Source organism: Podarcis erhardii (genome assembly GCF_964252035.2).
Source record: "Podarcis erhardii genome assembly, chromosome: 11".
Taxonomy (NCBI): Eukaryota; Metazoa; Chordata; class Lepidosauria; order Squamata; family Lacertidae; genus Podarcis; species Podarcis erhardii.
This window is the reverse complement of record NC_138501.1, coordinates 13487704-13505365: the sequence shown is the minus strand read 5'-3', so window position 1 is coordinate 13505365 and position 17662 is coordinate 13487704. Positions and strand designations below refer to the sequence as shown.

General features: G+C 44.4%; 1 protein-coding gene across 1 annotated transcript in view; it reads left to right on the top strand.

Moving 5' to 3' along the window:
* The first annotated feature begins 8863 nt into the window (after window positions 1–8863).
* CHSY3 (chondroitin sulfate synthase 3) overlaps window positions 8864–17662 on the top strand; it is a 97247-nt gene continuing 88448 nt past the window's right edge. The window contains exons 1-2 of the mRNA XM_081880407.1: window positions 8864–9661; window positions 15456–15739. Of these exons, the coding sequence (XP_081736533.1) occupies window positions 8890–9661; window positions 15456–15739 (1056 nt within the window). The 5' untranslated portion in view covers window positions 8864–8889. The remainder of the gene's footprint in view (window positions 9662–15455; window positions 15740–17662) is intronic.

Sequence of the window (17662 nt, the reverse complement as noted above, 5' to 3'; positions counted from 1 at the left end):
CAAATAAAAAATGTCTGTTTTCTGCATGATGAATTGGGGAGATATTGATTGGAATGCAGAAGCACTGTATATGAGATCTGAGATACTGTCACTGATTGTTACTTGTTGTCACACTGTCATGGCAGGACTTTGGGGTAGATGTCCAGGCATCCCTAACTCAGCAGGGAGTTATTAAATTTTGAAGTAAGTAAAGTAACTTCACATTACCATCTAAAGGGGGGGGAGAGCATGAGATTATTAATTCCAGATTCCAAAATTACCTAACTGTGCCACTGTTAATTGTATTTGGAAATAAGTTGGGGGTTCGACTCATGTCTACTTTGTCGGCTGGCAAGTAGTCAAAAGCTAGGCTATGCCACCAAAACTCAGGAATGGCACAAGCACCAAATTCTCCCTTTCCTCCTCCCAGTTCCTGGATATTTTTGAAGTGCTGGAAACTGGCTTTCGAGTCATGTTTCACACTTAGACTGTATATGTCACAGAGAAATAGATAAAGTACATTGGATCTTTTTTCAGACTTTGATACTATTGATCTACTACTTAAGAAATCCCAGAGGATGGAGATAGCTGATAGCCCATTTCTTGTATACTCCTGCAACGTTAGAACCTCTTCCTCCTTTTGCTAACATGTTGTGAGTTTGGGGTGGGTGGGAATTAGTTTATCTGATGCCTGAGCCCTTTATAATTTCTGGGCTCCTGAATCCAGCAAGGTTTTAAAATCTAATGGAGGTTTCCACTGTTGAACTAGCCAAGCAAGTTTCTTTTTGGGATAATGGATGTAGGTGCCACCTAAGTGCCATCATTAGATTTACAAAAGAAGTTGCTCTGTGCCAGAGGAAAAATGGGTGTTCCTTCTCCCCATCACCTGGCTGGTAGGTAGAATGAGAACAGCCAGGAGTTGTGTGTAAGCTGAGCTGAAAGCAAGCTACAGGCAGAAGCTGAGAGATTTGATTTGATTTCTATGCCACTTTTTATTAGAAGGAACCCCCAATTGGCTTACGAACTGTTATGTACTAAGCTTGGATCCTAGAACAATAGGATATTTTCCTGCAAGCCAATCAGTTGTTGCATTCTAGGATCCTTCCTAGAATGCAACAACTGATTGGCTTGCAGGAAAAGACCAATCCAGGAGGAAGTTAATCAGCCTATTAGGCTGGTAGGATCGTAGAATGCAACAACTGATTGGCCTGCAGGAAAAGACCAATCAGGCTCCAGGAGGGAAGCAGAATCAGCCAATCAGACGGGACTCATTGTGTAAATAATGTATATAAAAGCCTGAGGTTTGGGGGGCAATTCAATCACTGTTTTACAAGCTGCAATAAAGAGCATGAAATCACTACAGGACTCTGAGTATATTTCACAAACAATAAATAACAATAGCATAATCGGAGAGGGAGAGAGATGTTTTATTCCAAGGCTGTGACTATGGGAGAAGACCTTTTGGAGTGTCAGTGCTGTGAGCCCCTCCATCTTAGGCATAGATTGTATATATGTGTAAATTTACATATCATAAAGACACCACAGTCTCTCCTGTCCCTCATTCCAAGGAAACCAAACCCCGATAAGTGTCTGGAACCCCTGGAATCTTTCACTACTTGGATGTTGGGATGTATGAAACAATATGTATGAAACCACAGGCTAAGAAATTACTCTCAATTACTAACCAAGACTTATGTGGAAAGGTTGAAAGAGCTGGGTAAGTTTAGCCTGGAAAAAGGCAGATTGAGAGGAGATATGACAGCCATCTTCAAATATCTCAAGGGCTGCCTCATGGAAGATGCGGCAAGCTTGTTTTCTCCTGCTCTGGACCAATGGCTTCAAGTTACAAGAAAGGAGATTCCGACTAAACATCAGGAAGAACTTTCTGGCAGTAAGAGCTGTTCAGCAGTGGAACGGTCTCCCTCGGGAGGTTGTGGACTCTCCTTCCTTGGAGGTTTTTAAGCAGAGGTTGGCTGGCCATCTGCCATGGATGCTTTAGCTGAGATTCCTGCATTGCAGGGGGTTCAACGAGATGATGCTTCAGGTCCCTTCCAACTCTACAATTCTAAGTAGGTGTGTCAGTGTCTTAAGCAGGGGTCATGCTTTTCTTGTGTACAGGTAAATGTACAGGTTGCCCCCCTTAATGGAACACTAAGCCCAAACCATGGATTAACCTAGGGGTCAGCATACTTTTTCAGCAGGGGGCCAGTCCACTGTCCTTCAGACCTTGTGAGGGGCCGGACTATATTTTGAATAGAAGAAGAAGAAGAAGAAGAAGAAGAAGAAGAAGAAGAAGAAGAAGAAGAAGAAGAAGAGTACCACCACAAGTCCTGGTGGCTGCTTACCTGTGTTTTGCGAGCAGCAGGGGCTGGCGATGGTGGTGGTGGAGGGATGATGAGCGGTGAGCGAAAGGGCTCCAGAGAGGGGCTGCTTAAAATGGCAGCCACTCGAGCGCTGCTGCTGCTGCTGCTGCTGGCACCAAGAAAGCCCAGCCCCTTCCTCCTCTAGGCAGGGCAGGGAGAAGCCAGGAGGAGGGAGGGAGGAGCCGCCGCCGCCGCTGGGTGAGAGAGAGGGAAAGAACGCACGTGCTGGTGATCCACACGGCGATTCCCGGACCGTTCACAGGCTGGATCCAGAAGGCAATTGGGCCTGATCCAGCTTGAGAACCTTAGTTCATCTACCCATGGTCTTAAGCTTCCACTTCTTTCATCCCTAAAACAATGCCAGAGGGAGTGTGAATGTGGCACAGGCATGCAACATTCAGAGTCATGTGCATCTTATGCATCTTTTTTTTAGTACAAGGTCCTCTTATAGGCTTTACTGCACACTGTTTGTACAATTTCTGCTCAGTAATTTTAGTGCCTGTTGAGATGAAATTAGTACAGTTCTCTGCCCCCTACACATCCTGCTGTTGCCCTCCAGCCCTTTCCACAGTTTCATTTGACAGTTTCATTTTATAGGAAGCATAAAACCTAATAAATTCAATTGCCCAATGCTGTCTCTTTCTCCTTGCTGCCCTGAAGTCTGTAGCACTGTTAGCATTGCTGCTTTGGAGACAGTCGTACTGGTCCAATACTTCTTTCTTCCTCTGCTCCCAATCCCCAGAGGTAGTATTGTTTCCCCACTCTCCCCTATGAAAGTATATCATCAAACCTTTATTGGCATCACATACAAACAATCAGAATAAATAGGCCAGTGTGATTTTGTCGCCATTTCAACAGTACAGTCATTTGCCAAAGGGAAGAAGAGGCGAGCAATCTATTTCATCTCTGTGGGTCTCCAGCAAGGGCGGGATCCTGTATCATACTTCGGCGGCAAAAAAATCAAATAGAGGAACTTAGCTACTGTCTTGGTGAGCTCCTGGTCTCTCCCCTGTAATAAGAAGCGTATAACCTCTGTCTCTGGTTTCCATATTGGGATACATAGTTGGTCTAAAAATTGTTGGTGGAGATCATCATACCTTTTACGTTTAAGGGCCATGTGAGCTAGAGTTTCCACCAGGTGGGCATCCCATGGGCAGATCCTATCTCCTTCTGCCATACCCACAAACCTACCCTAAAGGAGGTTAGAAGGATTAGAATTGAACCTAACCAGCAAAAAAGCCCTTCTTTCTTGTGGGTTAAACAAAAATTGTAAATAATTAAGGTTAAATTCCTGCTCTCAAGAGAGTGGAAAATAAAGAGGGGAACATGTTTTTTCCGCAGCTGAGATTAGTATATGCAAGCATTATTTATCTCCAGGCCCACCACAAAGATGCCAGTGCAAGAGTAGCATTTACACACACACACACACACACACACACACACAACCATTGTCACTGTAACATTGCACATGCCTGCAGCGTCTCTAAATGCCACACTATACTTTTTATTTTTGGTTGGCCAACATGCTACAGGGCTGCAAGTACTTCTGCCCTCTCCTCCTTTGCTCTGTGAAACCACACAGTGGTTGGGTTTCAAAACGGTGAGCGGCGAAGCCTCAAGCTGTTGAGAAGCCACAACTTCTCCCCTAGAAGCTCTTTCCTCCAATTCCCTGGCATGTGTGGACTGGCTGATGTGTCTTCCTGACCCTTTCCCCGATGCCTGTGGTTACTCCACGGCTATACAGTCGTACCTCAGGTTAAGAACTTAATCCCTTCTGGAGGTCTGTTCTTAACCTGAAATTGTTCTTAACCTGAGGTACCACTTTGGCTAATGGGACCTCTCGCTGCCGCCGCGTGATTTCTGTTCTCATCCTGAAGCAAAGTTCTTAACCCGAGGTACTATTTCTGGGTTAGCGGAGTCTATAACCTGAAGCGTCTGTAACCTGGAGCGTCTGTCACCCGAGGTACCACTGTATTCAGAAGCCCCCTGTTGCATGTCCCAGGACTGATCCTTGCTTCAAAAACAGGATCTGGTGCTGTCCCTTGGCCCAAATTAAACCTAAAGTAAATGCTAGCCATTTACTCATTAGGCATATAATCATCACTACAGTCACAATCTGTTTCATAGCCAATCGTCCCTTCTTCCCAGAGAAGCATGAGATTACCCTTCCATAAGCAGAAACAAGGGATCTCTTTTCTCTTCTAGCTTCAATCCCAGGTAGAGCTGGGAAGGACTCAGAGAAATGTTGGAGGGTGTTTCTCATGTAGATCTGTGCAGAAGACAGCAGTGCGCACTATCTGTGCTCCCAAATACAGGGTTGCCATATATCAAGAGGTAAAATTCCAGCAATCATCCATAAAGCAGTTGAGCTTATTTTGGGCACCCACTCACCCCCTGGCCAGCCAAGCCCAAGCTGCCCGCACCCTTGTCGCAACCCAAACCCAACCCCCCCAAATCCCAAACATTTGCTATAAAAGGTAAAAATACCCCCAGGTGGGCAGGTCGGCCCCCAATGGAGGACATGTTTGAGATTTCCTGAATGTATGGCAACCCTAAATAACTCCCACAGCGCTGTCTTGTGCCTACTCAGGAGTAAGAGACATTGAGTTCAGTGGGAGTCATTCCCAAGTGCCTTCAGAGGCTTCAATACCCAGATTTTTTCCCCCTTTGCTGTCAGGGAATGCAACAGTCCTCTTGCTTTCTTTCAAATTGGTTTTAAAAGGTGATGAAATTGCCATCTTTTAAAAAGTGAAAATCTGGACAGAAAAGTTGGGGGAGTTGGGGGGGAGAGATGTTGAGGTTTTTCGTTTGTCTGTTTTGATTAGCCAAAACAGTTCAGCTTTTTAAAAGTTTTGTCCAAAGGTGTTGAACTTTTTGGGGGGGGGCAAAGTTGTTGGGGTTCGTTTGTTGTTTTGTTGAGCACAACATAGAAATGAGGCATGGGAAAGACTGTGGATGTATGGGTATAAAATTTACAGCATGCATATGAAAATGTTATACAGATGGTATCTAACACCAAGTAGACTGGCAAAAATGTATAGGTCAAACTCGCATATGTGTTAGAAGTGAGAAGCAGGGGTCAGCAAACTTTTTCAGCAGGGGGCCAGTCCACTGTCCCTCAGACCATGTGGTGGGCCAGACTATATTTTTTTTGGGGGGGGGGATGAATGAATTCCTATGCCCCACAAATAACCCAGAGGTGCATTTTAAATAAAAGCACACATTCTACTCATGTAAAAACACCAGGCAGGTCCCACAAATAAACACGCTGATTCCTGGACCATCCGTGGGCCGGATTTAGAAGGCAATTGAGCCGGATCTGGCCCCCAGACCTTAGTTTGCCTACCCATGGGATAGAGGGTACCTTTTTTCATATGTGGTGGTATTGTAATAAGGTTACAGCTTACTGGAAAATGATATATAATGAATTGATAAGATAACATTTGTAAAAAAAACAACACCAGAAGCTTTTCTTTTGGGAATTATGGGATCAGAGTTACCTAAATGATATAGAAATTTATTTATGTATGCAACCACTGCTGCAAGAATGACATTTGCCCCAAAATAGAAAGAAGAAGTCCTGACGGAAGAAGAATGGCTACAGAAATTAAAGGAATATGCAGAAATGGTGAAATTTACTAGAAGAATAAGAAATCAAACCAACTTTTTATGAAGGAATAGAAATCATTTATTGAATATTTACAAACAATTTGCAAGACACTTGTAAAATTCTTGTAAAAACTTGCAGTTTCTAAAACATATGAAATGGATGAGGAAAAGATTAAATAGAGTTAATTGGGATGTGCAGAAGAAGAAGAAGAGGGTAAATTCATGGAACTACTGAAAGGGGGAGGGAAGTCGAGGTCTGATAGGTGAGAAGTGTTTTAATTGTTTTGTTGAAAAGTTTATTTGTTAAAAATAAAAATTATAAACTTACAAAAAAAAGTTGTGGCAACTTTTTCTTCTAGCAAAGAAATTGGGCATTTCTCAGTTATTTTTAACCTGCCTTTGATAGAAATCGGCAAAAACGGCACTGCCGACGTCAGATGCTGTATGTCCAGATTTTCCCAGATGCTTAATGCCAATTCCGGCCCGGACACTGCTTTCGGGCGCGGCATTCTGTATTTGTCCGGGAATTTCCGGACACACACCTACCCTACCTCTCAGCTCTTTCTTTTTTCTGCTTGGCTTGAGGGAAGAGGAGATGGAGATGGAGACCATTCCTCTTTCCCCTCTCTGCTTCTCTCAATTTTCTCCTCTCCCCATTTGAAAGAAACACATTTTGTAAGAAAGGAAGGTGTAGATGAAGAAGGAATGGCGAGAAGGAATTTGTGTGACCATTTGTGAAGAAATGACGAGCTGCTGACGTACAAGAGGAATCCCGGACTCTGGGCGCAAAGAGTTACTGAAAGAAAAGCATTGTGGGAAGACTAATTCTGGGATTGCCACATTTCAAAAAGTAAAAAGTAATTTTTTTAAAGGAACACTCGGAAGTTGTTGAGCTTTTCTTAGGAAGACCCAAAACTGTTGAGCTTTGTGGTGTCCAAACTTTTTTCAAAGAGGGCCAGATTTGATGAAGTGAAGGACCATGAGGGCCGACCGAAGGGCCAACCAAAGAATTGAAGTTGTTGAGCTTTTTTATGATTTTACCCCAGGAAATAAACTACCACAAGGGCCAGATTAAAACCACCGCCAGGTCAGACTGGGCCCCAAAACAGACTTTGGACATGCCTGGTTTAGACATATCTAACATTTCAAACATTTACCCAATTTCCGAAAAATAATCCAGGCCAGCCTATTTCTGGTTTATTTCTGGAATTAGCACGTTTAACATACGGAATGAGAGAGCAAGAAGAACCGGTATTTAAAGATGAGTGGGGAAATGATACAGTGGTACCACTGGTTACGAAATTAATTCGTTCCGGAGGTTTGTTCTTAAGCTGAAACTGTTCTTATCCTGAGGCATGCTTTCGCTAATGGGGCCTCCAGCGCATGATTTTCGTTCGCATCCTGGGGCAAAGTATGCAACCAGGAGACCTACTTCCAGGTTAGCGGAGTTCGTAACCAGAGGTACCACTGTATATGGAAAACCATAGCACACAGGTGAAAATGTGGGCAGAATGAGACAAAATTGACAGTGCAAGTGACATTTGTGGGTGTTGCAAGAGTGGAGAAGTAATAAAGAGTGGCTATAGTTAAAATATGCAGGAATGAATGTTAACTATAATAATAATAATAATAATAATAATAATAATAATAATAATACATTTTTTTATTTATATCCCGCCCTCCCCGGCCAGGACCGGGCTCAGAGGAAGCTAACATCAAAGTATGATACATTAAAAACATAAATCAATCAATTGATTGAAATACAGCTTAAAATCATATTTGGAGCAGAATAAAATCAGATGGCAACCCACAGATTATAACTATAACTATAGGGACGCGGGTGGCGCTAAAGGGATGTTGGTGGTGCTGAGCCTAGGACTTGCCGATCAGAAGGTTGGCAGTTCGAATCCCCGCGACAGGGTGAGTTCCCATTGCTCGGTCCCTGCTCCTGCCAACCTAGCAGTTCAAAAGCACATCAAAGTGCAAGTAGATAAATAGGTACCACTCCGGCAGGAAGGTAAACAGCGTTTCCGTGCGCTGCTCTGGTTCGCCACATGACCCAGAAGCCGTCTGCGGACAAACGCCGGCTCCCTCGGCCAGTAAAGCAAGATGAGCGCCGCAACTCCAGAGTTGGTCACGACTGGACCTAATGGTCAGGGGTCCCTTTACCTTTATAGGGGATGCAATGAACCTTGGAAGGAGGAGGAGGAGGAGGGAAGAAACTGAATATAGAGAATATGATGGAAAGAAAATGTTTGTGGTGAGACGTAAAAATGGAAAACTCAATAGAAACTCTCTCTGCCTATAAAATAATGAAATGAAATATAATAATAATCCCGGAGGCCATTTTCAGAGGCGAATCCCTGGACGTGTCCTGGAAAACACGGACGTATGGCAGGCCTGGGAATTCTGAGGGAAAGAACCGATTCCCTTGCGGAGAGGCCGTTGCGGAGGAGTCTCGTGTAGCAGCACCCCCCCCCACCGTGGGAGTGGCGCCGGCTGTAGCCGCTCCTTCCTGAGGGAGGCGCTCGGAATCCACGGCCGGCGGCGCAGAGCGAGGCGGCGCGAGCGGCGGCGGCGCCGGCCTCCCTGCCCGGCTCCAGCAGCAGCAGCAGCAGCAACAGCAGCGGTCGCTTGCTGGCTGGCTGGCTGGCTTCTTCTTCTGCCGCCCTTGTGCGGAGGAGGCCGGGCCGTGGGAGGGGCCGCCGCCGCCGCCCAGGTGCCGCCGCCGCCGCCGCCAGCGAAGCCCGACGTGTGCCTCCGCGGCGCCGGCGGCGGGAGAGAAGTTTTCGCTCGGAGCCGCCGCCTTCTCCTCCTCCTCTGCCTCAGCTGCGCGCCGAGAAGCGGACTCTGTGGTGACGGCGGAGAGGCGGCGGCGGCGGCAGCAGCAGCAGCGGGACCCTCAGCTCGGGACGCCGCCACCCGCCTCCCCAGCGCCATGGCCGCGCGCTCCCGGCGCCCGTGGCTCAGCGTGGCGCTGGGGCTGGTGCTGGGCTTCACCGTCGCCTCGTGGCTCGTCGCGCCCAAAGTGGCCGAGCTGAGCGAGAGGAAAAGGCGAGGCGGCGGAGGCGGCGGCGGCGGCGTGAGTTCCGCCGGGGCGGGCGTCGTCGGCGGCCGCCTCTGCGCTTTCTACGGCCGCGCGGCTGCGCTGCCCGCGGACCAGAGGCAGCTGCGCCCTGAGGCGGCTGAGGCGGAGCAGCAGAGGCGGGAACCGGAGGGCCAGCCCGCGCCCGCTTTCGCCGTGGCAGCCGCCGGAGAAGGAGACCCGTCGCCCCCGCCGCCGCCGCCGCCGCCTCTGGAGGCGGAGGAGGAGGAGGAAGAAGAAGAGGAAGAAGGCGCCGGGCGCCACGGCAGCAGCAGCCACAACGGCAGCGGGGACTACGCGGGCGCGCCGGGCTGCGCGCCCCGCGGCCGCTTCCTCTACGTCGGGGTGATGACGGCGCAGAAGTACCTGGGCAGCCGCGCGCTGGCGGCGCAGCGGACGTGGGCCGCCTCCATCCCCGGCCGGGTGGAGTTCTTCTCCAGCCAAGGCTCGCTGCCTCCGGCCGCCTCGAGAGGGGAGCGGCCGCTGCCCGTCGTCGCCTTGCCCGGCGTGGACGACTCGTACCCGCCGCAGAAGAAGTCCTTCATGATGCTCAAGTACATGCACGACCACTACCTGCACGCCTACGAGTGGTTCATGCGCGCCGACGACGACGTCTACATCAAAGGTGAACAGGGGAGGGGTGGAGAGGGGCGCCCTGTTTCACAAAGTAAAAGCCAGGACACCCCAAAAGTTGTTGAGTGTTTTTTTTTTTTTTTAGGAAGACCCGAAATTGATGAGCTTCTTTTTAAAGGAAACCCCCAAAAGTTGTTGAGTTTTTTAAAGACAAAACCCAAAAGTTGCTGAGCTGCCACCCAAAAATGATTTTTTGATTGACTTTGGAAATCCCCCCTCCCAAGTCAGTTCCGCCTTTGAAATCTCGGTCATGTCTTTGAAAATCTAGACGTTATGGCTGCCCCATATTTTTATAAACATGAAATTTATAATGCAAGTTGCATGTTCTTTGGAGCAAGTGTGAAGTAGATTTGTTGTTTGGCCTGCTAAATGATGGTCAAGCTGTTTTCTGGGTACAGTGTTAAAACACCTGAAGCTATGGCAGCCCTGTGGATGGATGGCGGGGCTGAAGGGCTGAGCCCCGGGACTTGCTACTGATGTTTCCCAGGTTTTTAAGCTCTGAACAACCATGTGAAGTATGGTGAAACAAGGCGGACCTGAGCATGGGCAGAGTGCATGGGCGCACCACTGAGAAAGTCTCAGTAGATGCCTGCACGTGTGAAACTGTAGACCACCAGGCCTTCTGGGCATGCTAGAGTGGAGACTCTATGCCATTCATTTTAGGAGTTGTTCTGGAGCAGCGTCTTAAACATGTCCTGCAATCCTGAGCGTTAGGGCAGTGATGTTCCCCACTGACCTCAGTGCAAACATGAATAGGATTGTGCTGCAGCCCATAGGTGCTGGTGCCTTGGGTGCCTGATCACCCACCAAATTCCCCATGAAGGGGTTGGGCAAATTTCAGTGCCAGGGCCATTCACACTGCATGGCAACCTACAAGTGATTAAGAGTAGCACCTATCCTATTCAGGCCCTTTCTCCAGTTGGCTTACCTTGCAGAGTTGTCAAAAAGGTACACCCTGAGATGTATTTCTTTTTTTGCAAAGCTGAGTTTGTTGCATCAGGTTTCAACAAGTTGGTTAGAATCTCAGGTGCTTTGGGTAGCTTTCTGCTGCATCCTACCTGCAATAAATAACTTGGAAAGTTATGCCATTTAATGACCCCTTTTTAAAACAGAAGTGAGTGTGGCAGTGTGGCTGGCTTCCTAGATCTCTAGTGGTTTTGTTGAGCACACGCCTGCCTATGCAGGTCCCTGCCCCACCTTCCAAACTCCAGGACTTTGCTTAGACCTGTCAGTGTTTGTCAGAGTTTTAGGCTCTGTTTTTCCTCTGGCCGAGAGCCCATCTTGTGGAAGAATCTTAAGTCACCTGCAGTGTGGGATGAAAACAAACAAACCCAGTCTTCCCTCTGGCCTTAATTGATTGAAATACACACATTCACTTATTATTTCTACAAATTTGGAGTTTTACCTGCATTAACATATTATCAAGAGCAGTGATGTTCACAGTAAATGTTCTGAAGTACTGTAGTCACAGAAACTGTGACTTGCTTGAAAGTGTGATGGGAGACCTGTGGCAACAACCAGGAAGCTTCAGGACTATTTTGTTGTATATTATTATTAGACTATTATAAAAGTTATACTGGTAGAAGGTGGATGAGTTGGATTTCTTCCTAGCAGTATACGCAGTCTGATGTGGTATTTAATTGCGTGAAAGCTTTAATGGTTTGCAGCTTGTTAAGGATTTGCAGGTTTGTGATGAGTTCCAGCAGAACAGCTGGAATCCAGTGCTTAAGGATAAAGACAAACCAGTTTGTGGTCTCAGAAAGTTTTGCAAGGTGAAGCTAGAAGTGGACAGAGAAAGTTGTAGGATGCATATACATTGTTGTGACAGGCTGAAGGGAAGAGAAGTGAACAAGGCAAGAGGTTGAAAGTGCAAGGAATAATTCATGCCAATAACTGGGTGTAAAACAAGATTATGATGTCTCATCCATACTTAATCTACATTCTTTTTTTAGATTTAGAAAGCATAGCCTATATTTTTGTACTCGGCCACATGTAAACATTTCTTTAATGTCATTAACAACAAATACTGGAATTATCTTTCAATTCTTTGCTTATTTTCAAGATCACTTGGCATGTTGTGCAAGTGACATGTTGAGATCCTGGTGTCCGTAGCTCTGTGGGCAATGCAGAAAGGAGCATGTGTTTCAGAAGTAATGTGCTTGTCAGCATAATAATCAGTTTCCTCCATCCATAAGTAGTAAGGAATGTTGATAACATTTCCTCTTAGAAATAAGATTGAAGTGTTCACTTCAGTCCCTGATTTGGTTAAAAAGTTCTTAGTTTCACTTAAGTAACTGTTTATGCATTACAGAGACGGCAAATGGTCAAAGTGCGATCATCCAGATGTTATCGGTTTCATATTTCTGTATTGTACTGGTTACCAGTGTTGTTCTTTAGTCGGAACTTTCTTTAAGTTACAAGGCAAAAGGAACTGACTGGTCTCAAGACTTTTCAAGGAATATCAATATCAGTTATGGAACCAAGGCATCTTTTTGCTCAACTATGCCCCTTTGTGAACTCTATGACCAACTGGGAATATAGCCTTCTAGGAACACAATCACAGTTCAATATGTCTTGGGCTGCAACCCTAGACTCATTTACTGGTAGTAAAGCACATAGAACCTAGTGGAACTTACATGTGAGTTAATCACTAGTTAACAAAAAAGGTGCTGAAACCTGTCAAATGTTGTACAAACATAATTGTTCTCTGGCCTCTCCAGTAAAAATAAATAATCCTGCCTAAGGATTAGGGAAAAAGGGTGGAAGATAGATAAACAATCAATCTAGTTTACATGGTGTGAAATAAAACACTAGGGATATGTTAATTTAGGGTTGATAGGAATTCAACATTGTTGTTTTTTAGTATGCTACAGTTGAATTTCTTGCATCACTCAGCTTTGCTACCTAAGGGTGGCAGTCCATCCTCATCTTACCCTTTGTAAGTATACAGGTAGCATTACATGTTGGTTATCCACTGCTGTCCTTTTTAACTTAGGAACTGGAATGCAAACGCTTCGGTTCTTTAATGACTTTAAATATTTTTTGCCCCCGTTTTAAAATGTAAGGAAGATAAAAGTAAAAAAATTGCAAAGCGTATGTTATGTTGTTGCTTAATTCAGTGCATTTTTGTTGTTGTTCACAATCTTTCCCCCTCTTCAGCTCTTAATAGAGATAGGCAACTTGTCACATTCCTGGTCTGGGTTTGCAGCAGGGCATTGTGGAAAACCTTTATACAGATTCATCAGGACAGAATCTGCATGCATAAGTACCCTACCTTTGTGCACATTGCTGATGTACTTCCAGGTGCACATCTCTATGTGCATTAGGATGCTTACCTGAGCCCCACTGAAGTGCATGGATGTGTCGCTTGTTGCAAATGGGAATGCACGTCCTTTGAGTGCATTTGGGCTACTGACAGTATATATGTTTTATTATTGTAAATCCAGAGAGTATGTTGCTTGAGTGGAGAAATTTTAAAGCAGTGCTCAAGGTATTGCAGTACTTCCTTAAGAAACTGAAGTCCATTGATTTCATTGGGTATGGCTAAGGTTGGATGTCACACGCTGTTATTATGTAGCAAATAATGATCAATATTACCAGTGATGTTAAGAGACTGTGAAAATTGGTAATGAAGTGGATCACACTGCAAAAAGAATAAAAATCATTTAATGTGTGCATTGTGATAATCTCTCTCTCTATATATAAACAAACTGTGTGTCCTCATATGAAATGGTCTTCCTTACAAGTGTCAGTTTTCAAGTTAACATATTCAGCCATGGAAGTGCAGGGGAACATGTACTTATTGATGGTTCAAATTGCTTTCTACACCAAGACTAAACTTTTAAAAAATGTTAATAAACTCAGCCAGATGGGCAGAGTATAAATAATAAATTATTATTATTATTATTACTTTGATACATAACATTGGACTCTGCAGCTGCTTTTGAAATTTGCCAGGTGCTAGGCACATATTGCACCTGGCTGTCAGTCAGTTGTGACCAAGTGAAGATGTCCAGGCGCCAGAATGATGCCTGACGTCTCCACCATCTGGAGATACATGCCTGGAGATCCTTGGATCTTGACTGTTTTCGCGCACTAGCAACACATCCTGTAGAATTCTGCCCATGATATTTGATCTGCACAATTGGACCAAATTTCAGGAACCAAAAGGTTGTACAGTGGTACCTCAGGTTACAGACACTTCAGGTTACAGACTCTGCTAACCCAGAAATAGTACCTCGGGTTAAGAACTTTGCTTCAGGATGAGAACAGAAATCGGGCGGCGGCAGCAGAAGGCCCCATTAGCTAAAGTGGTCCCTCAGGTTAAGAACAGTTTCAGGTTAAGAACAGACCTCCAGAACGAATTAAGTTCTTAACCCGAGGTACCACTGTACTGAAAAATAGACTTTTGAGGCATCTTGCCCAAAAATGGCAACCAGGCATTCCGTTTTGGGCAACTGTAACTCTGGTTTAAGGAGCCACTTGGTGCCTAGCATATATACAGTATCTGAATTTATAACATTGCTCTGCAACAATGACGTTGCGGTAGCCAGCAACAGAATCAAAAGAGGAATGGAGGAAGCTGCCTTATACGGAGTCAAACCATCGTAACTCAGTACTGTTTGCACGGACTTGCATTGGCTCTTCAAGATTTCAGGCAGAAGGTCATACCCGGTCCTATCTGGAGATGCCAGGCATTGAACCCGGGACATTCTGTATGTAAAGCAAATACACTGCTACATTTCATGGCCCTTCCCCTTTAAAATGTTTTTATAACGTTCATTTATCCATATAACTATTGCCCTCTATTTTAAATTTAATTTGCGCTTCAGTATATTCAAGTAGAATTAAATTCCATTGATTTTAGTGGGATTTACTTTAAGGAAAGTATATAGTTATACTCCCTTATTTTAACTTGCATTATTTTTCACTGTCATAAACACATCTCATCCTTGCAAATACACGTCTCTGTCGGTAATTTTATTTTATTTTATTTTTTTAAAAAGGTGCATGCTCCAACTTTGCTTGCTTGGGCTCTTCCTCTACTTTTTCCATATTCTTCTTGTGCCACTGTTGTAGTTACTTACCTCCCTTTATTAATTTTGGATCTAGTTGACGAATGGATCACCAAACTATTTTAAGTTTCGGTATGCTTTTCTTCCACTCAGGGGCTTGAATGACCCTTGAATGCCCAGAAACTCAGCAGTGTGTATATGATGGTAACAGTCATAGAGAAAGGGGAAATGGGTACAGTTGCATCAGTAACCAAATGGGGAGAAAGTGGATGGCGGAGATTGGTGTATTTTAAGCTTGCCACTTAACTCTTGAATCTGGGAATTAGTTTATATCCATAGAACTCAGAGTTCTGCGTGCATAATGGGGCTTTCCATTCCCTTTACCCCACTGCAGATCCTGAAAAGGTTGCTCATGAAGTTTGAAATCCAGTGTAGGAGGATGCAACTGGGGGTGATGGAGGTAGGAAATGGTAGGAATCTGATTTCCCCTTGTGTAAGCAGAAGTGTCTTTTACTGGTTCTAGGGACTAAGCCACTGTCCTAAATAAACATCGACTTAATATGACAGGCAGTCATGGCCCCAGTAGCATGTAGAAAGTTTTCAAAGTCCTACTATCCTTCTCTTCCTCTTGCCTTGGTATGCTTTAATTTCGTTGAAGCAGAAGAGAGAGGTAATTGCTGTGTTAGAGCAAGTGATTATAGTTGTAATGTTGAAAGACAGAATCTCTTGATTGTGTGGCATAAACAATATTTCCTCTCCTTTTTCTTACAGGGGAAAAATTGGAAGAGTTCCTTCGGTCACTGAACAGCAGTAAACCTCTCTATTTGGGCCAGACAGGACTGGGGAATATTGAAGAACTTGGAAAACTGGGCCTTGAGCCAGGAGAGAATTTCTGCATGGGAGGACCTGGGATGATCTTCAGCCGCGAAGTTCTTAGGAGGATGGTGCCACATATAGGAGAATGCCTTCGAGAAATGTACACTACTCACGAGGATGTGGAAGTGGGCCGATGTGTTCGGCGGTTTGGTGGAACTCAGTGTGTCTGGTCATATGAGGTAAGGAAGAGTGGATTAGTAATGGTGGTTTTCAAAGTTAAACGTTTTCCTATATACATAAAATGTAAAGCTGTCATTCACACAGTCCTAATTGGAGGATATGCCCCCACACTGGAGGATTTGTAGGGCCCCATCACAATTCTGGATTTGCATGAAGTCAGCTTGGGGGGTGGGGGAGCAAAAGAGAAGGCAGGGTTTAAAATGGCGGTTGAATAAAGGAAACAGAGGGGGGAGTGGTTTTTTAAAACAATGGCAGAGGTGAGAGCTGAGTGAGCAGGATGGGTTGGGAGAAGTGGCCATTTAAAACATAACTGCTTTGCCTCAAGCTCATTTCCTGCCCCTCCCCCTGCTATATAGGTCCATTCTCTGGTGACACCGATCAACCCACTATGATGTTTTCTACATCCGTAGCCCACCCTAAAAAAACCAGTTGTGAAAATGTCTACCAAGCTTGAAGCCCTATGCACATTTGATATACGTTTTGTCAAAATTAAATGAAAACATCTGTGTGAGCATGGTCAGGATCAAGTTATTAATCCCCATAACTTTTCAGCAAGGCGATATGCCTAGATTTTGCGAAGCATCAATGGATGACATAAACAGTCATAACTTTTATTATGCATATGATCCATGTTTTTGTGCTGGTGGTTTAGTATTAGAATATGCTTGCCCCTGTGTCACTATCTCATTAAGTAGTGAAAAAAATCAATTGAAATAGGCCAATGAAAGAGGTTATGTGCCGTGAAAAACAAAACGCAGAAGAGCAATTGGATTTGTGCATTATACAGCAAATTTCAGCTAAGGGTACCCTGTTCTTTTGATTGAATGTGTTTTTTAAGTAAAGCCTATGACTTCTAAACATCTATGTTCTATAAATATATTAAAACCAGTATGATATATTAAAATGTAATATGTAAAATATCAGCTTTATAATTATTTCAATGAAACTCCTTAATTGAGTTGTGACCTTTGGGAGGAAAATACTAATTTCAGGAGTTTTTCAGGGCATTATTCAAGAATCTGTTTTGAGCTTTGGAAAGTAAGATGATGTGCTCTTTCTTTATCCAGAACATTTACTTGTGAGTTCATCTTCATTATTTCAGGCTGCAGTCCTAAGCACAACCACCTTGGAGTAAATCTCACTGAATATAGTGGGGTTAATCTGAGTAAATACGTATTTGTTGTTTAGTTGTTTAGTCATGTCCGACTCTTCATGACCCCATGGACCAGAGCACGCCAGGCACTCCTGTCTTCTACTGCCTTCTGCAGTTTGGTCAAACTCATGTTAGTAGCTAACATGTTAGTTAGCTACTAATGTTAGTAGCTAACATGTTAGTTAGCTACTAATTCATGTTAGTAGCTAAACCTAAATATGTATCGGTTTGCATAATGTGTTGGTTTTTAAAGTGAGAATGTGACCATTTTTATTTGGTTGGCTGTACATTTACATTTTCAGTGTGCAAATGCTGAAGAACTTACATTGTCTTTAGTGGGCCTTTGCTGAAAGTAATTTAAAGTGAGTGCACATTATTTGCCGACCTTAAAAATAAATCCTTTGAGAAGAATCTCTACTGGCATTTTAGATATATTCTTTTTCATTTCATGTTGACTATCAGCACACGGTTTCTCTAGATCCCCTGGGATTAATGGTGTAATGCTAAATTAAGTACAGGATTTCCCTGAATTTGCAGGAGCATACGTATTAATGGTACATAGTTCAGGGGAAGACCCGAAAAGGCTTAAAACACTGGGACTATTGGGATGGCCATTTAACCTTGGGTCGTATATGGAAATTTCTGAACACACTGCAACTCTGTGATGAAGGATCTTTGAATCAAATACCTGGAACATGCCACAAACAAGACTGATACTCACTGTCAAACATTTCTAGCTTGAAAATGTGACTGCCATACAGAGTGGGAA